Genomic DNA, 25345 nt, shown 5'->3' with positions numbered 1-25345 from the left:
AGAAACCTTCAAATTTTGTGTGCATGCGAAGACAAGCAGTATTGTGCCCTGCACACTGAGGCAGTTCTTACGTCTGATATTTTGTTGTCATTGACTACGAGGTACTGCAAGGACGGGAACATGGATGTTTTGCACCCTAGAACAATAAAAAAATAAAACTGCACAGTAGGAATGAAAGAAATAGCTAACATAGGAAGGAGGGACATTAATAATATTATTTACCAATTCCAGCATCCGGAAAATGTATAGAAGAAAGTCCAGTGTCAAAATGAGTAGGTGTTCTAATCTGAAATTAAAATGTTACATTTGATTACACAGGACACTGAAGAGTTCTGGGGTATCTACTAGACTAGCAAGTCTTTTCCTCCACCTTAGATTTCCATCCTATTATGAAACACAAGGTCCAGAAGGAAGGCTGACACTATGATCTGTTCTTCCACATGCATGCCCCTCTAAGATTATGGAGTGCGTCCTGTTCTGTCAGGGGCTAAGTGGGTCTCAAAAGAGGTAGATGGGGGTCTCACTTCCCCAAGATTAACAAATGGAGATGTAGGTGTCACCACCAGGACCAAGTCTGCAGCTACAAATGATCTAGTACGTAGGTCCACATAGTATATGAGGGACAAGTACATTCTCCAGATGAGTTCAAGTTGATATTTTTCAAGGGACTTGCCCAGTATAGAAACTATAATTTCTATCTATTCAAAAAGTGCATTTAACATATGACAGTTCATTCACTAAAATGATATGGATTGACTGGTGGTGGCGGCACACTCTTTTAATTCCAGCACTCAGGAGGCAGAGACAGGTGGACCTCTGTGAGTTCAAGGCCAGCTTGGGCTACAAAGTGAATTTCAGGACAACCAGAGCTGTTACACAGAGAAGCCCTTGAAAAACTAAACAACAACAAAAAAGAAAATGATATGAACTTTAACAGGCAAATGTAGGTGGAGGCTGCTCATTCATTCCCAGATGCCCAGACCAGAAATAATCACACAGAAACTATATTATTTGCAATACTATTTGGCCAATAACTTAAACATATTGCTAGCTAGCTCTTATATCTTAAATTAACCCATTTCTATTAATCTGTGTATCGCCATGTGGTTGTGGCCTACCAGTAAGGTTCTATCTGGCGTCTGTCTCCTGCGGCGGCTACATGGCTTCTCCCTGACTCCTCCTACCTCTCCTCCTCTGTCTGCTTGGAATTCCTGCCTTGCCCTATTGTGCTAAGCCACTGGCCAAAACAGCTTTATTCATTAACCAATAGAAGCAACACATAGACAAATTTTAAGGGATTACCTGGGAAGATATGCTATGAGGCACAGCTGATTTTCATCAATGGCTGGGTTAGAGGAAAGGTCTAGTAACCTCATCTTCTGCAGGACGTTCGCTGGCCTGTATGGAAAGTACAATTTTCTCAATATGGACTAATCTCTTTTGTTTTCAAAGTTCGAGGCTTAAAATAAATGTACCAAGAGTTAGGGAGGAAGGCAGATGGATTTGCCCCCCCACCAAAAAAAAAACGGGATGCTGTGTTGAAATGTTGGCAAAATCTGGGTCCTTATCCTGCCTTTGATAAAGAAAGATGCCTCCACTTGCCTCCATAAATGAAACCATTCTATACAACAGTCTTTACAGTCTGAACCAACTCAAAAATTTCCATCCTTAACTTTCTTTCCCATAGTTATTTAATGATTATCTAAAAAGGGAGATGATGGGCCAGACAGATGGCTCAGTTGGTAAAGGCATTGCCACACTCTAGTACAATAGCAGATATTACCAATTAAAGATCCTTCATTTGCTAGACACAGCTGTCCACATCTGCTTTCCCAACACGCAGGTGGTGAAGGCAAGGCTGAAGGTCATACTTGGCACATAACTACTTTGAGGCCAACTTGGGCTATATGAGACCTTGCCTCAAAACAAACAGGACTAACAAGATGGCTCAGGAAATAACAGTGCTTGCTTCACAAGTATGGCAACTTGAATTCAATCCTTTGAGCCCACAGTGGAAAGACAACCCCAAAGGTTGTCCTTCACCCACATACCCTTGAATTCACACATAAATACATATATATATATATACATGTATACACACAATTATAAATTAAGAAAAAAAAATATCATTTACTTTAAAATTCTTGCAATACTAAAAAATGAACTCAGCAGCTAAAGGGATGGTTCAGTGGTTCAAAGCATTGGCTGCTCTTCCAGAAAATTGAGATTTAATCCCCAGCACCCACATGGCAATTTTACACCCTTTTACTTCAGAGTCCTAGAGGACCAGCTATCCTCTTCTGGCCTCCTTGAGCACTGTGTATATGTGGTACATAGATATACATTCAGGCAAACATACAACACATAAACAGTGTGTATCTTAAATTTTTAAATAAAAACTAACCTAGGGCTTTGCACATAGTAGGCAAATGCTCTATCATTAAGCTAAGCTACATCCCTCTGCCTTTGGTTTTTATGAGATAGGGTCCTGCTAAGTTGTATAGGATGGCCCTGTGCCCACCCCCCAAAAATATAAGGAAAAAAAAGCGCCAGTACTCCAACGAGAATCAGAGAATCCAATACATGTAAGGAAAACTAGTAAATTCTAATACTTAAGTTTGATTGTCTATGAGAATCCAAACTATTTATACAAAGCTAATAAAAATCAAATATTTAATCAAATATTAAATTCAGATGTCTTTGATGAGTTTCCTTTGGTTTGAGTAACATTTCAGTTGACAATCTAACTGTAATACAATGAATGAGTAAGGAGTAAGTACTACTATAATTCATGCTTGCAAACCTTCATAAAAGTTAATTCCCAACCTGAGACTTTATTCAGAATAACCGAATAGCAATAGAATCACTGAAGCAAAGCCCATTACCTTTCTGAAATGGAAATACTGTTAGACTTGAGGTAGAGTTCCTCGAGAACTGGCCATGAAGGGGCACAGCGCAGCACCTAGAAAGGAAACTGAACTCAGTGTCTGGCAGCCTCTTCTGGCCATGCTCAGTCACATCACCACGGGAATACTGCCTTATGGACAGGTCATGCAAGCTGTACTCAGGCACCAAGTAGTAGTGCGGGAGGATGAAGGGCCATGTTGAAAGACTACTGGTAGACACTCTTCTGCTACTATTAACCTGGCAGCTGAGTCAGCACCCAGCTCAGAAAGTGTTCAAAGGAGCTGGGAATGCTGATGGACACCCACCTGTCTAGTGGCCTAAGCACAGGACAGGATGTGGTACTCACCTTCTTGGTTCTGATACCACTTGGGCATGTGAAGGCTATGCTGAGCACATAAAACTCTCTCCATCAGTTCTTAGGTGTTTCCCAGTAGGCCTTACTGCCACCCCCATACAATTGCTAAGTGCTTTTCTGCCCCAGGCTTGGTATGCAACAGAAAAGGTAGACTGTCCAAAATCTGAGGCCGAGAAAAAGACAGAAACAGACGTACCAAATGCAATATGCCAAGGACACCTGTGGCTACTCCTGAACCAACCATACTAGGACAGTGGGTGACAAGCCTGCAGGTGAGACTCCACGTCATGATCTGCCCTAAGAACATCTGTAGGGAACCTGGGGGAGCCAGCATTATAGCTTTTAAAACTCCACATATTTGGTGCATGCCACTGTGAGCATCCATGTTCAAGACTCCAGAGCAAACAAATGAGCTAAGAGACAGGGACAGGCTGAGAAAGAAACGTAGATTACCAGATCAAAAAAACTATTTCACCAAAGGATTACTTTTCTCTGTAATGAAGTGTAGAACATTCTACTGTTTGGATAATAGGGTAACTGAAATGAAACCAGTTAGTCTTCAATTCCCTTTTAAAGCAAAACATTATATTCACTTATTAATGTATAATAAAGCAAATATGATTACCTCAGCCCATGTTACTCCCATTTTATTTAAGACTAAAATCTTCAGATTAGAAAACGTTCCAGCTGGAGTTGGTGAGTCAGAGGGAAACTGTAGTTTATTTTCACTGAGAAGAAAAAGAAGACATGAAGTACTTACTCCTACACGGCAGACCTAATACTCTGATATCAACAGTCTGGGGTTTAACCTGAAGATTTGAAAGGAGCTCTCTTCAAGGTAGGCAAAGAAGCTTCAGGTTTCCCCATACATTTGAGGTTGGCTTGGGCTCCCATACTTCAGAAGAGGAGACATAAGTGTTAAACCCATTTGCTCTATTTGAGGTGCCTTCAAGCTTGACTATCTGTTCCATTTGTACCTGCTTTAGCCTAGTAAAGCTTAACCTGCATATAAAAAGCACTTAAGAATGCAAGAGGAGAAAGGTTGGGGGTGTGTTCAGTGGTAGAGGGCTTGAGAAACACAAAAACCTAGGCTTGGTTCCCAGCACCATCAGAAGGAAGGGAAGGAAGGAGGACTGGACCAGCCTAGGTGAGCCCTTGAAAAGTGAGATTAAACTAATCAATTATTTGGGAAGGTATCAGAAATGTAACATTAGTAAACAAAATAAAAAACTTTATTAAAACTATATTAAACAATGTCCCATTAAACACTGATTCTAAATTTAAAAAAATCGTGTTCAGCACTAACCCCTCTCCTCCTCTTCTGGGATCACATATACAATAGTCCCTCTTTCACAGTCAGACTTTTAAGTTATGAAGATCTACTCCCTCCCACCTGATAAGGACACAGATATACTCCTTATTCATGCACCTCAAGGGACCATCTGAAGACTGTGCCCTGAAGTGAACCTTTAGCAAAGTCCATTTAGGCAAAGCTTCCCGTAAAGTATCTGCCAACTGTCAGAGAAGGCAGTGTAGAGTCCATACCTGAGATCGAGATCCTCCAGGTTGGTGAGCTGCTCTGCAATAAGAACCACTTCATCCCAAGATGACAATAGGTTTTTGGACAAATTAACAATTCGAATATCTAAGACACATTTTTTTTTTTTGTGGTTTTTCGAGACAGGGTTTCTCTGTGGTTTTGGAGCCTGTCCTGGAACTAGCTCTGTAGACCAGGCACATTTTAAGAAAAAGTAATTTCAAAAGACTCCTCAAAGACATAGAATTAGTAGCATTCTAATTCTGAAGTGTGGATTTTGTTTTGTTTCTGAGACACAGTTTCTCTGTGCAGCCTTGGCAGTCCTGGAACACACTCTGTAGAACAGGCTGGCCTGGAACTCAGAGACCCCTGCCTCTCTTGCCACCACTGCCTGCCTGAAGTGGGGATTTTAAACTTCTCACTGTCTAGTCGGAATGCAAATGTTTTTATGTTTTAAATTATGTTAGCCTGGATATAGCTCAGTGGTAGAGTGCTTCTCTATATGCCAAAAGCCCTAAGTACCATTCCTAGCACTGCAAACTAAAACAAAGAAATATTATTACCCTGGTTTATCCAAAACCTAAAATAACTCATTTTCATGTGTCAAAACGTGAGACAAGCATCTATAACCAAAGCAGAACCAAGTGTCAAAATCAAACTTCTGCAGGACCAAAAAACAAACAAACAAAAAACCTAGTAACAGACAACAACTGAAATACTGAGCACCATCAGGCCCTGCCTTCAGCGCTGCCTTAAAGCCACAAGCATGTATGCCTGTGCACACACCCACCCTTCTCTCCAGAGCACCATCCTAGAGGAGAATACAAGGGTAGCAGCAACACAGGCAAGAAAGAGGCTGAAAACTCAGTCTGCAATGTGGCTTCTTATCTGTGATTCATGACCACAAACGTAGAACAAGGTTCTGGGACCATCACATGCATGATGGCTTAAGGATCAACAGCCATGCTCTCAAGTGTAACATAGTCACAGACCAGCTAATAGAAGATATGTCTATGTGTTGCTATGGTTACCCTACAAATAGTTATCAAGGGCCAAGAAGACAAGTTTAGCAGGGAGACAGTCCTTAAGCTAACACCTCCTGCAAGTCTGAGACTGCGCATGTCAGAGTGGCAGGGGGGACAGGCAGGAAGGTGAGTGGCCATCCAGACAGAACTGAAAACAAAGTCAATGAGCACACTGAGCAGAAAACTGAGGGAATCCGGGAAATAGAACCTGGAAGAATCCTGTGGCATCCTGTGATGGAGGAAGGTCATTGGCTAATAAAGGCACTGCCCTGGCCCATTTTATTGGTTAGAGGATAGGTGGGAGGAGTAAACAGAACAAAATGCTGGGAGGAAGAGGAAGTGAGGTCAGAGTCTCGACAGCTCTCCTCGTGGGAGCAGACGCCTGAGAGAGACGCCATGCCCCGCTCCCGGGATGAAGCTCGGACCCAGGATGGACTAGGCTAGAATCTCCCCGGTAAGCGCACCTTGGGGTGCTACACACAGATGATTAGGAATGGGCTAAATTAATATGTGAGAATTAGCCTAGAAGAGAATGGGCCAAGCAGTGATTAAAAGGATACAGTGTCTGTGTAATTATTTCGGGGCATAAGCTAGACGGGCAGGCTGCTGGGGTGTTGAGGACGCAGCCCCGCCGCCGCCCTTATTACTACAATCCTGGACACAGCTGTGATTACAGCGAGGTGCTGAGGTCAGAGTGGAATCAGCCTCCTCCAGCCACCTGGAAAGATGGACAGGTATTCTCAAAATGAGGCATCTAGGCCAATGGTTCTCAACTATCCTAACACTGTGACTTCAACATAGTTCCTCATGTTGTAGTGACCCCCAACCATAAAATTATTTTCGTTGCTACTTCATAACTATAATTTTTGCTACTGTTATAAATCATAATGTAAGTATTTTTGAAGACAGGTTTGCCACAACCCCTAAGTTGAGAACCACTAGGCCTTAGAGACCAGGCCACATCATAAAGCACCTCCAGGTTGCTTCAAAGCCTGCTAGTCTGCCAGAAATGGGCACTCCTAGAGAGGCTGGAGCAGAATAACAGGATCTGACCTAGGTCTCTGGAAAGTCACTCTGCTGTAAGGTTGAGCCGAGGACAGTAGGGAGACAAAAGAGACAAGTAGTCCCCTGTCTTCGTCAGGGTTACTACTGCTGTGATAAAAAACCATGACCAAAAGCAACTTGGGGAGGAAAGGGTTTATTTGTTTTACATATCCTGAACCACAGTCTACTGAGGGATGTCAAAGCAGGAACTGGGTAGGAACTGGAAGCGGGAGCTGATGCAGAGGCCATGGAGGGATGCTGCTTACTGGCTTGCTCATGATTTGCTTAGCCTGCTTTCTTACAGAACCCAGGACTACCAGCCCAGGGGTGGACACCACCCACAACGGGCTGGGTCCTTGGCCATCAATCACGAAGAAAATACCCCATAGGCCTTCCTACAGATCAATCTTATGGAGGCATTTTCCCAGCTGAGGCTCCATCCTCTCAGATTACTCTAGCCTGCATCAAGTTGACATAAAATTGGTCAGCACAGCCCCACAGCAGGCTTGGATCCCACCTCAGCATGAGAGCAGGAGGAAATATCAGGCTGAGTACCCCAAGCTGAAAGGAGAGCCAGACAGAAGGAAGTGAGGAAAACAGAGGCAGAGCTGTCCGGGCACATGGTACTGCTGTTTATTGGGTGCAGAAATTATGGTACAAGTAGGCTGGAGAGGTCTCGCTGTGGGACATATTGTTAGAGACAGAAATTAGACAGAAACAGTGCTAAATGAGCCACTGGGAGAACCGCAGGGAAAGACAAGAACAGTGTGGGAAGGAAGAATGTTAAGTTCTAACTATGCCTCAATACGGTCTCCGAGAAGACACACTCTTTGCCGAAAGAAGGAACCTTCCATAAGACACAGAAAGCATTCACCCAGGGAAGAAGAAACCCATTAAGAATAACAGCTGCAGCTGATTTTTTTTTTTTTGAGACAGGCTCTCATGTAGCTCAGGTTGGCCATAACTCACTATGAAGCAGAGAATTACCTTAAATTCAAGATCTCCTGCCTGTGTTTAGTACTAGGATAACAGGCATGCACTGCCACACCCAGCTGCGGATTCACCTTTTCCACAGAAGAAAATCCAAGGCAACTGTCACCTGTACAAAGCAGCACGAGACAATCAACCTGTCACTCTCCACCCAAAGTCCCATTTGATATATGCCATAATACAAGCAGGAACATTAAACATAAGCCAAGCATAGAGACAAGACAGGTGAGTAATCTCAGTACTAGGAAGGAAGGCTGAGGCAGAAGGGCTGAAGCAATTTCAAGGCCAGCCTGAGCTACACTATAAGACACTGTCTAAAAAACACCAAAAAACCCCACAGACATGGAGAGCCTGTTTTATCACTCCAGGGCTCTGGCTGAAAATGAATCAATCTTAGGAGGAAGCAGGTGAGGGACTCCACAGGAGCACAGGGTAGGGAAGAAAGGCAGGAGGAGGCGGTAAACCCAAACCTGCCAACTTGCCACCTGTGTCCAGATGCGTCAGCTCTTTCAGCCTTACTGGATGGCTTTCTTCACACTTGAAAGACAACTGATGAGACCCTGGGCATCCCACATACACTGAGAAATGACCAGAGACCAACACAGCAGAGGAAATGCTAACCAAATCTGTCCCCGTGCTAGGGGCCACCTATGAATTTCAACTCTCAGAGCTAAGCATGGTCACTCATACTGTAATACCAGCACTTGGGGGAAGAGGTAGGAGAACTTTTGAGTTCAAAGCTACTCTCAGATACATGGTGAGTTCAAGGCCAGCATGAACTACAGATACAGAGTTAGACCCTATCTCAAAAAAAAAAAAAAAATTCCTCCTCCCCAGCACCAGAAAACTATATTAAAGTATAATAAAAATTTTCACACTCATTGGCTGTACTTGCAGGCAAAAGGGTCTGGGAATGTCCTTAACTGATGTGCACATCCCAACAAGGGCATGCAACCAATGGTGTCGGGCACAGGCACCAACCAGATCCAAAATCAGGTTTCAGGAATGAAAAGGATACTGGGACAGGCTTCAGCAATTCTTCCTTGTTCACCAGCACAACTCACAGCACACTTCCACAGGGAAATGTCTTTCAGTGCTCTCAGCTGACTGCAGGAAAAACAGTTCATATGTATATGTAAGTCATATACTATCATGTCCACTGGCCCTTTAGAATCTTACACAAGTGCTAGTACCCATCACATAAATTAAGAAGCAGAGTGTTACAAAAAAGGAGAATGAAATGAAGCATCATAGCCATTAGAGGCAGCTGTAGTCATTGCTCCTCTCGAAAACATCCTGCTCACCCTGATTCCTCAGCAACCTCTCCAGCCACAGTTGCTATGGACTTACTCTTGACTGTAAAACTCCGTGTCTCCAATTACTGTTTTATTGTATACAGATTCTCCTGTAACTTCTTCCCTCTGGAGGAAACTGTGAAGCAGTGGGATTCAGCTCCACTGGTCTGGAACACTTGTTAGTGTTCTACTAGACCCAAATGAAGTTACTAATTCTGCTGACAGTTGGCAGTTCCCCAAAATGCTGAAATGACACTACTGAGAGCCTCCTGCCCAGTGAGACAGAGCCTCTCCAGGAACGTGTCTGAGGCATTGTGCCTGAGACCTCTCACTGTGATTCTACATATGCAGGACTTGTGTCTATCAGAAAAGCCAATGTCCTGGAACTCAGAATCCAGAGCTGGGCTACCCACCACCTTCCTTGGCACTAGGCAAGTGCCTCAGACGTCACACTGGTAAAATGCTGTTGCATGTACTTTAATTGTAGCAGCTTTATTCACACATTACCCAAAAGGCAGAAACAGCCCACGTGTCTAGAACAGATGAACCAAATGTGACGTCACATTTGAGAAGCAGTGTTTGGCCTTAAGAGGGAAGAAATTATGACATCCATAAATGGAGAGACCTTGAAAAGATTACTCTAATCAAGATCAGACAGTGGGACAAATACTGCACAAGGATCCCACCTGGTGATCCCAGAACAGACAAAGCGACAGGTAGAAAAAACATGGCTGGGAGGAGGAGGAGATGGGGAATTAGTGTTTATAAGGGATGGATTTTAGTTTGGAATGATGGGAATGCTCCAGGGACTGGTTTACATGATGTTTAGAGTTCACACTGCTAAGCCAGTTTACTAGAATTTTTAAAACATAACAAATGACTTAGTGAGTTAGTATTTCTGAAGATTTCAAAATACTGCTTAGCACCAAATGGTTCATTTTCATTAATGTTTGTAAAAATTAACCAAAAACTGACAATGTTGAGGGGTAAACACAAGAGCTAAATGCATGGCAAAGGTGATTATAGTCATCAGAAATAGGTTCTAGGGCAGAAGGCTCTCCCATTTGTTCAGCAGGCCCTGAGAGTTTCAGTAATGTTTCATGTTGCCTACATCAAAACAAGTATTTCCCAGTTCCAATTTTGTGTGTGGTTAGGACCAAACAACTTCATGATGACTTAGGTCTACCAATCTAGAACCCCTGAGTGCATGACTTCCCAGACTCTGAAATCACTCCTTCTGAACACCATTGTGCCCATATTCTGCTTGCCATAATCTTCAGGAAGTACTTGCTTTGTATTTATTCTAGATAGGGTTTCATGTGGCCTAAATTGGCCTTGAATGCCTGATCCTCTGTCTCCACCTTCCAAGTGCTGAGATTATAAACATGTGCCACCATGCCTAGAAATTCCTTGGTCTTTTAACACAGCAACTGTTCATTTCAGTTTCTCAGAAACCTGAACTCACTGAAAGGAACTGTTAATGTCATTCACACAGCTGTCAATAACTGCAGACCAGTAGTTTGTACGCTGAAAGAAGACGCTGTTTCTGGGCCAGTGTGTGGTGGTACTTTAATCCCAGTACTTGGCACCTGGAGGCAGGAAGGTCAAGAGCTCAAAGTCAGACCATCTAGATAAGATGACTCAGTGGATAAAAGTACTTGGACCTGAATTCAATCCCTGATACCAATGCCTACAAAAAGCAATAAGTGATGACTCACATCTGTAACCCTAGCCTTCCTACAATGAGGTAGAAAAAGAGAATCACCAATCTCCTAAAAGTTGTCCTGGCCATACTCTCATACTGTGACATGTGCATGCCTGCTCTCATACAGACATCATACACACACAGATAAAAGCTTGAAATTTAAAAAAGCTGGGAGGTGGTGACTCACAACTTTAATCCCAGCACTTTGAAGGCTGAGCAGGTGGATCTCTAAGTTCAAGGTCAGCCTGGTCTCAGAGTGGGTTCCAGAACAGTAAATGCTATACAGAGTAACCCTGTTTCAAAAAAACCAAATCAAACCAACCACAACAAAAAAAAAAAAAAAAAAAAAAAAAAAAAGAGTTCAAGGCTAGCCATGAGGTCCTTTTCTCAATAATAAAAATAATTAAAAAAATTAATCAAGATGCAATTTCCCTCTACAGTTCAAAGTGTGCCATGCTGGGATGTTGAGGAACAAGGTCTCTATAGCAGCATCAACCTAAAGCCATCTCCAGAAGAGCCAGGATACATGGGCTCATAATTGTTTCTCATTTTTATTGTTCCTGTCTCTCCACCCACCCCCAGACCCCTATTTTTAAAACATTTCTCTTATTGATTCCTTGGGAATTTCACACCATGCATTCCAGTCCCACTCATTTCCCAGTTCCCCAGTCCCTCCGTATCCACGCCTCACCCCTGGACATCCCTCCCAGGAGCATACACCCCCACCAGATTAATTTTAAAAAACCACCTCACTCCCCTGTCTTTCCAAAACTTCTTCATTCACCCTAGTGGCATGGGGAGCTGTAATGTGTCATACAGTATCCCCTTCTGTCCAATCAGCCTCACCTGAAAAGCGTTCATTGCAACGAGTCATTGGTCTGGTTCAAGGCCCACGGTACACCGTCATGTACCCTCACCACCACCCCACCCTCACTGACCCTCCTCTCAGATATCCTGCTGCTGCCCCGAGTCATGGAGAGCCTGTGGTTATTGCTCCACAGCACTAGTTCTTTTATGTACTCCAGCAGGTCACAGATGGAGTAGAAATTACGGTGGGACAACCCAGGGCACAGAATGTGGGTCTGAGAGGTGGCTGAGCTGGTCATCTGAGTCACTGGGACTGCCCCCCTCAGGGGAGGGGCAGAGCCAGCTTTCCCACACCTAAAATAAGTCACTCAGGATCAGACTCCCGAAGTTTCGACCAACACAGGCTACTTAGTGGTGCTGAACCAAACTGCCTCCTCAGGACCATCATCACTCTGCTGGCCGTGGAGGTCACAGAGACGACTCACCACCCCCAAATAGAGGTCAGAACAACTTTGTAATGTCAGTTCTCTACTTCCACCCCTCTGTGGGTTCTGGAGCTCAAACTCAGGTCCCTAGGCTTACATGGCATACACCTTTACCCACTGAGTCATCTTGAGAGCTCCTCTATTTTTTTTTTAAAGATTTTATCTATGAATGTTTTATCTTCATGTATGTATATGTACCACCTGCATGCCTGGTACCTGTGGGGGGTCAGAAGAGGGCATCGAATCCCCTGGAACTGGAACTGTATAGATAGTTGTGAGTTGCTTTGCTATATGAGTGCTGGCAACTGAACCTGGGTCCTCTGCAAGAGCAGCAGGTGTTCGTAACCACTGAGTCCTCACTTCAGGGCACACTGCACACCTCCCCTTGTAATGTAACAGGATTTCATGTAGCCCAGGCTGGCTTTAAACTCACTGTCTACCCAAGGGTGATCACTGAACTCCTCATCCTCCAACCTCCACCTTCCAAATGCTATGGTTACCTGTAAGAATGAACCACCACACTCCGCTAAACCGAGGGTTTTTATTTCCCTGAATAATCAGTGCTTGTGATTATTCTCAAGATACTGTGAAAAGGTGAACCAATGTGGAAGCAAAGTTCCAAGCATCACCACACAATCAAGAACTTTAATCCCAATCTGTTGACTGAAAGTCAGGCTGCCACATCAGCTCTTACCTCTGCTTCTTTGTGATACTGTCAAAACCAACAGTTTGCACTTGTTTATTTCCAACTTTTAAGGAACTTGATTTTCCATCATCATCAGATCCATCTTCTAACACATAACGCTTCTTAAGAGCAGTAAGAAAGTCTACTCCAAAATTAACTTTGTTTGGACGAACAAAGGAGCCTCCTGTTGGGTGCCTGAGAAGGGAAAGAAATTACTATACAAATATCATGAGCATGGTGACATAGGCTTGTCAATCCCAGATATTTGGGAGGCTGAGGCAGATTCCAGACAAGAATACATAGTGAGACCCTGTCTTTTTTTTTTTTTTTTAAATACTAGGCCAGCCTGGTCTACAAGAGCTAGTTCCAGGAAAGGCTCCAAAAAGCTTCAGAGAAACCCTGTCTCGAAAAACCAAAAAAAAAAAAAAAAAAAAAGGAAATACTTTACATTGTTGGATATCACTTTGTTATTTAATCAAGAAATATTAATACGGCCAGGCAGTGGTGGCACATGCCTTTAATTCTAGCACTTGAGAGGCAGAGCACACAGCCAAGACTACACAGAGAAGCCCTGTCTTGAGGGAAAAAAAAAAAAGAGAGAGTGGACTGGAGAGGTGGCTCAGAGCACTGGAATCTCTTCCAGAGGTCCTGAGTTCAATTCCCAGGAACTACATGGTGGCTCACAACATCTATAATGAAATCTGATGCCCTCTTCTGGCATGCAGGAATACATGTAGGCAGAACACTACATATACAATAAATAAATAAAACTTAAAAAAAAAAGAAACCAAAAAGTAATGTGTATTTTAAAACTTTAAAAACTATTTTTATTAGATGTATGTTACTGGGGATTGAACTCAAGACCCTACACATACACATTCTACCTATGACATACATCTACAGGGTCTCAGTAAAACAGTTACTCATCTGCATGTCTATGTGAGCACATGAGTGCCATGGCACATATATGCAGGTCAGAAGATAGTTATCTCCTATATGTGTGTCCTAAGGGATCTAATTCAGGTCATCTGGCTTAGCAGCAAGTGCCTTTACCAGCTGAGTTATCCCACGGGCCCAGACTCTGAATTTTCTATACTCCTGCTTTAGCCTCCAGAACAGATTAAGATAATGCCGTGGCATTATGCCCAGCAGTTACTGTATTTAATTCACATATTTGCTCTGTTTTCTCTGTTCTTGAGACAGTCTCCGTCTGTAACTCAGGCTGGCCTGAAATTCACTATGTGTCTCACACTAACACTAAACGCGGCCTCTCAAGTGCTGGGATTACAGGAGTGAGCCACTAGACTTAGCTATTTACTACTTTTAACTAATATCTTTATTTTTTTATGTATATGAGCATTTTGCTACCTGCAAGTATGTATGTGCACCACGTGTGCAGTCACTGCAGACGAGCCAGAGTCCCCAGAACTGGAGTTACAGGTGGTTGTGAGCCACCATTTGGGTGCTGGGAACTGAACCCTAGAGTCTTCTCCCTCCAGCCCCCTGTTTACTACTTTTTAAAGTATATTTTGTGTGTCCCAAAAAGATCCAGAATAGAGAAGATGGGAATTAAAAACCTGACCTAGCATACACTGCATAAAACTGTAAAATCTAAGGTGGACCTTCAAGGACAAATAAAATTTGGTTTAAAAAAAAAAGCTAAAAAAAAATTCTTTTTTCATAAATAAATGTTGAAATATTTTTTTTTAATGCTGGAGGTAGAAGGAGAGGAAGAAAGAGAGGTAGCTCAAATGCTAATTGATTTTAATAATAAAAACTCAGAATCAGCTGTCAGGGGGTGAAAGCGGAAGGATCAGATAAGGAGAACAGCCAGTCACTAGAATTCTTACCTCTACCAATGCTCAGACCAAAAGGGCAATCCTGTTCTCAGACTGACTGCAATGGGCTCCTGTCTCCTTCTACCTTATATTCTTCTCTTTGCCCAGCCACATCACTTCCCGTCTTCACCTCCCTGATGTGGGAGTGTCTTTATCTATCTGCTGCTTTCATTGGTTAATTAATAAAGAAAACTGCTTGGCCTGATAGGGCAGAATTTAGATAGGCGGAGTAGACTGAACAGAATGCTGGGAGAAAGAAGCCGAGTCAGGCAGACGCCATGTCTCTCCTCTCCAAGCAGTCGCCATAGCTCTCCTCTCCAAGATGGATGCAGGTTAAGATCCTTTCTGGTAAGCCACCACCTCGTGGTGCTACACAGATTATTAGAAATGGGCTAATCAAGATGTGAGAATTAGCCAGTATGAGGCTAGAGCTAATGGGCCAAGCAGTGTTTAAAAGAATACAGTTTCCGTGTAATTATTTCAGGTAAAGCTAGCTGGGAGCCGAGCTGCAGGAAGCAGCCCACCGCTCCTATTACACCTCCCTGGTGCTGGGATTAAAGGTGTGAACCATCATCATCATTGCCTAGTTCTGTTTATCTTTTAGACTGGATCAATCTCAAGTAGCCCAGGGTGGCCTTGAGCTCACAGAGATCTGTTTGCCTCTTTCTCAGGAGCTCTGGGATTAAAGGTATGTGAAACCACTGCCTGGCTTCTGGTGGCTAACCTCTGCACTCTGATCTTCAGCCAAGCTTTATTTGTTAAAACACAAACAAAATATTACCACAGGAAGAGAGAGAAGAAAAGACAGATTTTGCTGGGCTGGCCAAATGGCTCAGTGTACCAGTAAGGAGTTTCTTGTGCCAGCCTGGTAACCTCAGTTCAATCCCAGGTCCCATGTAAAGCTGGAAAACAGACTGACTCCTAAAAGCCGTCCTCCAACACATGCACAGAGGCACAGAAGTCACACACATACATCATATGTACACATAATAATTTTTAAAATTAAAAAAATCTTAAATTAAAATGCTAATGTTTACATGTAAAGTATTAGAATTAGAAATAGGAAATTTCATTTTTCAAACACACCAATCTATATTAAAAAAAAAACAAAAACAAAAACTGCAGGCTAGAGAGAAGTCTCAGCAATTAAGAGCATTGGCTGTTCTTCAAGAGGACCAGGGTTCAGTTCCCAGCAATCACCAAGCACGTGATGCTCACAACTGTTTATAACTCCAGTTCCAGGGGATTCAACACCTTCATGCAGATACACATGCAGGCAAAACACCAAGGCACATAGCACATAAAATATAACCAAATAATTGGCAGGCAGTGGTAGTATATGCCTTTAATCCTAGCACTCAGGAAGCAGAGGCAGGTGGATCTCTGTGAGTTCAAGGCCAGCCTGGTCTACAGTGAGTTCTAAGACAACCAAAGCTACACAGAGAAACCCCGGTCTCGAAAAACCAAAAAATGAATGAATGAATGAATGAATAGTAATAATAATAAATAAAATAAATAATTTTAAAAATAAAAATTTAAAACTAAGCTAGAATTTTAAGCAACAGTACATTTTGCAGGTGTGGGGGCACATGTATTCTATCTGAGCATTCAGGAAGCAGAGACAGGTATGTCTCTTTGAGTTCAAGTTAAAGGCTATCCTAATCTACATAGCAAGTTCCCGGTTAGCAAAGGCTATATAGAGAGACCTTGTCTGAAAAAAAAAAAAGAGAGAGAGAGAGAAGAGAAGAAAAAAGAAAAGAAAAGAAAATGCATTTAAGGTAATGATAGGGAAGAAAAAACTGAAAATCACAAATAGGGTACTGGGAAGACACTCAGTGGATGTGCTTGCTGGGTAACATGAGGTCATGAGTTCAGGCCCCCAGAATGCACATAAAGACTGGTCACTGTTGACACATATCTGTAATCCCAATACAGAAACATGAAGATCCATGGGGCTTACAAGCCTGCTAGTCCAGCCAGTTAGTGAACTCTTAACTTTAGCGACCCTGCCTCAAAATACAAGGTGGAAAGCAATAGAGGGAGATACCACATGCTGACCTCTAGTCTCTGTGTGTATGCACACGCATGAACATTTAGGATAAAAATATATTTGTGATTGTTTTTTCTGAGACTCCTTAGCCCCGACTGCCTTGAACTCATGATCATCTTGCCTCTGCCTCTGTGGTTTTGAGATTACCTGCACTTAGCCTAAATTCACACTTCTTACAGCAATGATAATGAGCTAGTCAAAAGGAGATGTTTATTACTTTTGGTTGCAGGCAGATGAGTAGTGTGGAATTGTGTCAGGAAGCTGCGAAGTGGAGCCTATACCTGTTATAGATCAAAGATCTCAATCTTTGGTGAAACATTCCCAGCAGTTTTATCAAGAAACCAAACATCCCAGTGATAAGGAATACTAGCTAAATGAATGCCCATCAATAATAAATCTCCAGAAGATACACTGATTTTAACATTGATTTAGACAGAAACCATTGTAATATTGTAAATTTGTCAAGATGGTTCGTGAAACACAAATTCTGAACCCATGAGGAAAATGGAGCAGGATTAAGTACTCTCATCCCATTGGCCCCCAGTGCTCAGAACCTCAGAAAACCTCACAACTTGGGACATCTAAAAAAAAAAAAAAAAAAAAAAAAACTAAAGAAAGGTACAGTGGTCTTTACTCTGAGCACTCAGGAGGCAGAGGCAGATAGATATATCTCTGTGAGTTCATGGCCCACCTGCTCTATAAAGTGTGTTCCAGTCCAAAAAAGAAAGAAACCAAGAGCGAGCCAAGGCATGATGATGTACACCTATTGAAGTAATAAGGGCAGCGGCGGGGCTGCGTCCCCAACACCCCAGCCGCCTGCCCGGCTAGCTTATGCCCGAAATAACAACACACAAACTGTACTCATTTAATCACTGCTTGGCCCTTCTGCCCTAGCCCTTACTGGCTAATTATGATATCCCGATCAACCCATCTCTAATAATCGGTGAGCACCGGTCTTACCGGGAAGATTCTAGCCTAGTCCATCTTGGGTCGAGCTTCATGGCGTGTGTCTGCCTGGGAGCTGGGAGTATGGCGTCTCCCTGAGGCGTCTGCTCCCGAGAGCAGAGCGGTGGAGTCTCTGAGCTCACTTCCTCTTCCTCCCAGCATTTTGTTCTGTTTACTCCTCCCACCTATCCTCTAACCAATAAAATGGGCCAGGGCAGTGCCTTTATTAGCCAATGACCTTCCTCCATCACACCTATCATCCCAGAACTTGAGGGGTAGAGGCAGGAGGATCTCAAGTTTAGAAGCAGCCTTAGCTATGCAGCAGGTTAGAGGCCAGACTATACACCACGACAAAAACAAAAATGGGGGCTGGGGTACAAGGTGGCTCCGTGGGAAGAGTACTGCTGTGCAAACATTAGCACTAGTATCACACCACATAAACCTATAATCCCAATGCTATAACAGGGGTGTGTGGCAGAGCTAAGAGGTTCATTTGTTTGTCTGCCAGCCAATCTAGCCAGAATGGTGAGCTCGAGAGAGAGAGAGAGAGAGAGAAAATAAACAAGTTTTAAAAAGAAGCTTATGCATAAAATGAGTCCATATGATCAATCTAGAGTCCACATTGTAAGTGGATTGACTTGCTAAGCATGAAAGTCAAACTAAAGGATCCTACTATACATAAGGCCTTGGGTTTCATCCTCAAGGCTAGAGGGGCTAAAGTTGTTTGGTAAGTGGACTATTTAATTGACCAAGAGATCACCAGCAGTGACCTTACCAATAGGCTAGGAGCTACTTCAAGTACACTATCTGTAACTACAGGGCCATTCTCCTCACAGGGCTAGCTTGGCCACTGGACACTGCAGACATTCAAGTGCCAGGGACCTCTTCCTTTACCCACTCTACCCAAGGACAAGGATGGATACTGCTAGCATTCTCAGTTTCATTGCTGCTTCTGCTCTTTGGCTTCTTTGCACAGACCAAGTCCTGAGATAACTCACTTTATTTTTAAAGACAACTAACTATACATATAGTTAATATATTATATTATATTAAGTTATATGTATAGTTAGATGTCTTTAAACCAAGAAACTCAAAGATTCTAAGTTCCACTAAGCACTATCGTTGACCTGAGTCATCTTCAATTATCTCTACATGTCCCTCCAGAGATGGCACTTCCTCAGAGCCTCCAAATATGTCCAACAGCTCAGTCAAAACAGTTTCACTACTCTAATGGCTGGAATTCTGCTATTTCAAGGTTAGCCTAAACAAAACTCAGGTTCTTTGAAGCTATGAAGGAGGCTGGTTTCCTGTCGAGAAGGCCCCAGTGCCTCGGTGCTTTTGTAGTCTGTAACTTGTGTCTTTAAAAGACGCTATGTGGTGGTGGCAGTGGCAGAGTACACCATTAATCCCAGAACTCAAGAGGCAGAAGCAGGCAGATCTCTGTGAGCTTGAAGTCAGCCTGATCTATTGACAGCCAAGGCTACATAATAAAACCCTGTTTGGAGAAAAATCAAAGGAGAGGAGGAGAGGGGATGGGATGGGAGAGAAGAGGGACTGGTAAGAGGACCCAGATTTAATTTCCAGCACCCACATGGTGTCCAACAATCCTCTCTAAGTCCATTTCTGCTCTGTGAAAGCTTTAAGACTTAACACTTGAGGGGCTGGAGAGATGGCTCAGCAGTTAAGAACACTGGCTGCTCTTCCAGAGGACCCAGGCTCAATTTCTAGCACCCACATGACAGTTCACAACTGTCTAGTTCCAGGGGATCTGATATCTTTACACCAATGCACATAAAATGAATTTAAATAAAAATTATTTTTTTAAAAAAGACTCAATACTTGAGCCAGGTGATAGTGGCACAGGCCTTTAATCCCAGCACTTAGGAGGCAGAGGCTGGTGAATCACTGAATTCGAGGCCAGCCTGGACTAAAGATCAAGGTCCAGGATGGCTAGAGCTATACAGAGAAACCCTATCTCAGAGGAAAACAAAAAACAAAAAACACCCCCCAAAAACAAAAACAAACAAAACAGACTTAATACTTGGTTTCCCTTCTATAAACAGGAAACAAATTGACATATATCAAAGTACTTGACACACAGTCACTACTTTTTAAATGTCATTTTCTCACAAATAATCCCAGTCAAGTGCTGGAGAGACAGCTCACTAAGAGCACAGAGCTCTTCTGGAGCACCTGAGTTCAGATCCAAGCACCCGCACCAGGAGGCTTTCAAAAAGCCAGTAGCTCAAACTCCAGAAGAGCAGGCACCTTCTTCTGGCCTCCACGAGCACCTGCACTCATGTGCATATATCCACCCACACTCAAAACACACATACACATAATTAAAAGAAATAAACCGTTTTAGCTGGGTGGTGGTAGTACATGCTTTTAATTCCAGCATTAGGGAGGAAAAGGCAGGTGGATATCTGTGAGTTCAAGACCAGCCTGGTCTACAGAATGAGTTCCAGGACAGCCTCGGCTACACAGGTAGGGGGAGCAGGGGCCCAAACTAAACCAAACCAAAAAAAAAAAAAAAAAGGAATTTTGTTTTGTTTTTCTTTCCTTTTTGTTTTTCAAGACAGGGTTTCTCTGTGTAACAGCAATGGCTGTCCTAGAAGTCACTCTGCAGACCAGGCTGGCCTCACAGAGATCTGCCTGCCTCTGCCTCCCTCAGCACTGGGATTAAAGGAGTGAGCAACTACTGCCTGGCAAGAAATCTTTTAAAAACAATAAGAGTACCAGTCAAATTAGGGGGAAAATATTCTCATATACATGTTTAAAGACCTCCATGGTGACTTCCATACTGGCACAGTGACATCTGTCTAGTTTAGTGGGTCTCGCTTTGGGAAGGAACGGTAGGAATGGAATTCAGGGCCTTATGCATTCTGGGGCAAGTGTTCTATCACTGAGCTACACCTAAGTACTTCCTAATTAAGCTTCCTAATACACAAATTTCTGGGCCCCAGTCTCACAGTGTCAGGCAGTAGATAAAGGGAAGGCCCAGGAATCTGCATTTTAACGTGTATTCAAATGATGCTGTTGCAACTCAGAAGCTATACACTGAAACCTCAGATCCAAGTTCTTCACTAAACTGCCCTGTATCTACTCAGACTAGTCCCAGATATATATAAAATATTCAGATATTTGTTGACTGAGTGAAGCGTGAGGCAGTTTACTACACTGTTATCATACCAAAGAAAAAATTAGAAATCAATGTTCAAAATGAGGAGCTGGGCATAGTGACAGGCACTTGTACTCCCAGGCACTAGTTAGGCTGAGATAGGAGGATCCCCTGAGTCCAAGAGTTCAAGGCCAGCCTGAATAACATAGAAAGACCCCATCCCACTAAAAATAAAAAAGGAGAAGGGCAGAAATAGAGAAAGATTAAATAAATTACATAGTATACTAAATGGTCAACTACTAAGAAAGTATTAGTATTAGTAGAGAGAAGGAAAGAGACAAGCACATGGAGAAAGGAGGAGCAACACAGATGATGGTGAGGTGGGGCTGATAGATGTATAAAGATATCACAATGAATTCATTATCATATATTACTAGTATAAACTATTAACAAAGGGTGAAGAAGGAAAACCCAGTAAAATCATGTTCAGGCCAAACACGGTGGAGCACTCATTTAATCCCAGCACTCAGGAGGCAGAAACAGGCAGATGTCTGTGAGTGTGACACCAGCCTGGTCTACATAGCATGTTCCAAGCCAGTCAAGGCTACATTTAAAAAAAATTAATAATAACAATGCTACAGAAACAGTAAGTAAATAAAGAAAGGTAACAAAAAAGTTCTATGTGTATCTGAGCATACTATACTGATGTCTGAGGAACGGAAGGCCTTCAGAAAGAAAGAGCAGTCCCTTCGAAGAGAGTCTCTGCCTGTCTTTGAAGGCTTCTAAGAATGAAAAGGACTGCTGATTTCACCACCATTTCCGAAGGGATCCAGTTTCATACTGGACACATTCTTACTACCTTGGAGACCAGTGGCTTCATCAAAGAAGCTATTGAGTAGCTACAGAAGCTGGGAAGATGAGGTCATAGGACTAGAAGACTCAATGCCTATGTATGCCCATTCTGGTTAATAATAACTAATACTTCCTTACCATGTTTCTCACATGAAGAGAGAACAATCTTACTTTAAATCCATTACCAGAAATCTCTTCCTTCCCCCATTTATTTTGGAGACAGGATCTCACACTGCAGTCCAGGCAGTCCAGACTGGACTAGAACTCACTTGATAGCCTGCATTGACCTTAAAATTTAGCAATTCTCACCAGGCATGGTGGTACACACCTTTAATCCCAGCACTAGGGAGGCAGAGACAGGCGAATCTTTGTGAGTTCGAGGCCAACCTGGTCTACAAGAGCTAGTTCCAGGACAGGAACCAACGCTACAGAGAAACCCTGTCTCAAAACAAACAAACAAACAAAACCAAAAAAAAAAACCCCAAAAACCCTCAATTTAGGTGAGATTGATGAGACTGCAATATTAGATATGTATAATCTACCATCTTGATATACATGCCATTTACTACTATTCAATAGCTTATATAATATGTATATTTATACAACATATATGTATTGTTTCTGTGTAAAGCAACAAAAATGAGCAGTACACAAAGTTCTATTTGGCCAGAATGTAATACATTGTCCACAGTTATATAGCATAGGCATATACCTATGCATATATACAAATATAAACAAACACGAGGAGGAAAAACATTCAAATGTCTTTAGTTGCAAAACATGCTTCACATTCAAGAATATCATTCCTACAACTTAAGTACTTGCACAATACAAGGGACAGATTAAGATAAAGATTACTGGTTTACATGAAAAACAATTGTTTTCAGGTAATAAATTCTTTGAATTATACACACAAATGGGTTTTATGTATATACACACTGTATTAAATGTATGTGTGTATACATTAATGGTATTATTTTTGAGCTGAGAACTATGAAAATTCAAGATGGTTGGTTGAAGTTTGTTTAGAAAATATTTCAAAGTTGATTTAGTATAAGAAACACTACATAATCAAGTAGCATATAATTAAGAAAGCTGTACATATCAAAAACATATATAGTACAATGTTAACCAAATAAAACAATGTGCCTGCAAGTTGGTTGGTACATTTCTCAAAGCTTGTTTCATTTATTTATTTTTTTATTCTTTTTTTGTTTATTGGCGATAAACTCCAGTTTATTGGAGATAAAGCTCCACTTGCAGGTGACTGTGAGTGCTGGGATTAAAGCCACATGCCCCCACACCCAGTTCATAACTGGTGTGAGAAAGCACTACTGAGAGGTTTCTATAGACCTGACGTAAAGATGTGCATAGTGCTATAGCTTACCTGCCACGGGAGGAACAGCACCACAAAAGCGCACAGTTGCAAATTCCCCATTAACTTCAACTCTTCTACCAATGACGTCTAACGGCACAACATCACTCATTATAGGACAGCAGAAATCCAAAATACGAGATCTAGGGAGGAAAACATGACAAACTGACAAGAGCTTAATAAGCAACAATTGTAGCCTACACTGGCCTCAAGTGCTTAAACTTACAGCGAATGCTCCTGCCTCAATTGCTCGTGTGCTGGGATAACATATGCAAGCCACCACACCCAGCCAAAGTTTCCTTACAAATTATTTCCCCCTTAGGAATTGAAGAATGGTTTACTATGTAATACAACTGCAACAAACACTTGAAGACCTGAGTTTAGAGCCCCAGAAAAAATCAAGTGTGACAGTGTGCACTATAATTCCAAAGCTGGGAAGAGGAGACGAGAGAATTCTTGAGGTTTGCTGGTTAGCCAGTTTTGACAACTGGTGAGCTCCAGGTTTAGTGATCAATCCTGTCTCAAAAGGAGAGTGATGGAATAAGAGACACCGAGTAAACTGTGCACGCACACACACACACGACACTAAAGAACAATAGCTAGGCTGGAGTTGGTAACAGGCATGCCTAGCATTCATAAAGCAGAGTGGTTCATGCCTTTAATCCTAGCAGTCAGAGGCCAACCTGACAAAAAACTGAATAACTCAAATTTTAGGTGTGATAATATCATGGATACTATCCCTTAGTTTGCTTTTTCGTTAAGGCAGGATTATGTAACCCAGGCTAGCCTCAAACTCACCATAATAGGCCTTAAACTCCTGATTCTCCTGCCTCCACCTCTCAAGTGCTAGTATTACAGACATGACACTATGGCCAGCTTATTCTGGAGACAGGATCTCCCATACAATATACGCTAGTCTTGAAATCCTGATCCTCCCGCCCCAGCTCCCAACATGCTGAAATTACAAATATATGTTATGCCCAGCTTGGCTATTAACTTCTTTCAAATTTTGATCTTTTGGAAATAAACACTGAAATATTTAGAGTTTCAAAAGCAATGCTTTAGATATACTAGTAGCAGGCCAGGCAATCCATAGAATGATATAGGGAGAGTGACCAGAAGGTTGTGGATTTTATTAAGTTTAGAATCAACATTTGAGAAAATAACTAGACAGAAATGAAAACTAGAGCCGGGCGGTGGTGGCGCACGCCTTTAATCCCAGCACTCGGGAGGCAGAGGCAGGCGGATCTCTGTGAGTTCGAGACCAGCCTGGTCTACAAGAGCTAGTGCCAGGACAGGCTCCAAAGCCGCAGAGAAACCCTGTCTCGAAAAAAAAAAAAAAAAAGAAATGAAAACTAGAATTCTTGGTTGATTTTTGCCTTGGGTAGATAGTGGTACTCTAAAGCACTGCAACTTCTAAGACAAATGTAAAAGACCCTGTACTACAACGGAATCTTCAGCAATGAAAAGCAAAAGAAGTCATCACAGAGCCCAACACATGGTAAGTAAAAGCAGCATAGACAATTTGAGGAGACTGAGCAGGTACTAGGAACCAGCCTGAGCAACTCACGCTGTAGGAAACAGGTCCCAGAGAGGCCGAGGCAGAGCCCTGAGGCAAAGTTCTAGTCCCTGAGTAAGGTGCCAGTAGAGCTCCATTTCTAGAATTCCACAAGCTGGTGAGGAGCTATCTTCCCAGAAACTCACAGAGTCCTGCCATCAGTCTGGGACTGCTGAACCAAAGGGAATAGCCATTTAAAAATTGATAGCTAATATCAAATGTCCTTTTATAATGGTTGTTCCAATATATATAGTCCTATCAGGAATGAACCCTTGTATGCTAAACAATCTTGCCTTCACAGAACATCCACAAACTTTTAGCAGTCTATGTTTTTTGTTTGTTTATGGTGGGATCAAATCCAGGATGTGAGGCATGCTAAGCAAGGGTTCTACCACTGAGTGAGATCTGTAATACATGTATTTTAACTTATACCCAGTTATTAAAAAAACGGTAGCAAAGTCTTTGTAAACATTTTATACCCAGGGTGTGGCGGCTCACGCATGTAATCTCGGCACTCGGGAGGCTGAGGCTGGGCGTTTGCCACGAGTTCAAAGTCGTCCTGGGCTAAAATATGAGCTCCACATCCAGCAACGAACCCTTGTTTTAAAAATTTGCTAATTCATTCATTGCAAGCATGGTGGCTCGTCCATGTAATCCCTGAAATAGGGAGGCTAAAATGCACGAGGGCCTAACGCTAGTTCGAAGCCAGCCTCAGATACATAGTGGACCCAAGACGGCCTTAGGCTACAGAATGAGACCGTCTCTCAAAAA

General features: G+C 42.6%; 1 protein-coding gene across 1 annotated transcript in view; it reads right to left on the bottom strand.

The window, feature by feature from the left end:
• Nucleotides 1–24687, bottom strand: part of LOC121432565 (tubulin-specific chaperone E-like) — a 32738-nt gene extending 8051 nt beyond the window's left edge. The window contains 12 exon segments of the mRNA XM_041630601.1: nt 72–136; nt 223–267; nt 270–286; nt 1303–1398; nt 2886–2962; nt 3888–3990; nt 4808–4907; nt 8877–8965; nt 12845–13030; nt 16941–17004; nt 23029–23159; nt 24587–24687. Coding sequence (XP_041486535.1) covers nt 72–136; nt 223–267; nt 270–286; nt 1303–1398; nt 2886–2962; nt 3888–3990; nt 4808–4907; nt 8877–8965; nt 12845–13030; nt 16941–17004; nt 23029–23159; nt 24587–24672 — 1059 coding nt within the window. The 5' untranslated portion in view covers nt 24673–24687.
• Between the last annotated feature and the right edge of the window lie 658 nt (nt 24688–25345).

The sequence above is a fragment of the Microtus oregoni genome, unplaced genomic scaffold, assembly GCF_018167655.1.
Source record: "Microtus oregoni isolate MIOR12 unplaced genomic scaffold, Mior012 000035F_ref0000213, whole genome shotgun sequence".
Lineage (NCBI taxonomy): Eukaryota > Metazoa > Chordata > Mammalia > Rodentia > Cricetidae > Microtus > Microtus oregoni.
The sequence above is the reverse complement of the archived record's forward strand: the minus strand, read 5'-3'. Positions and strand labels throughout refer to the sequence as shown.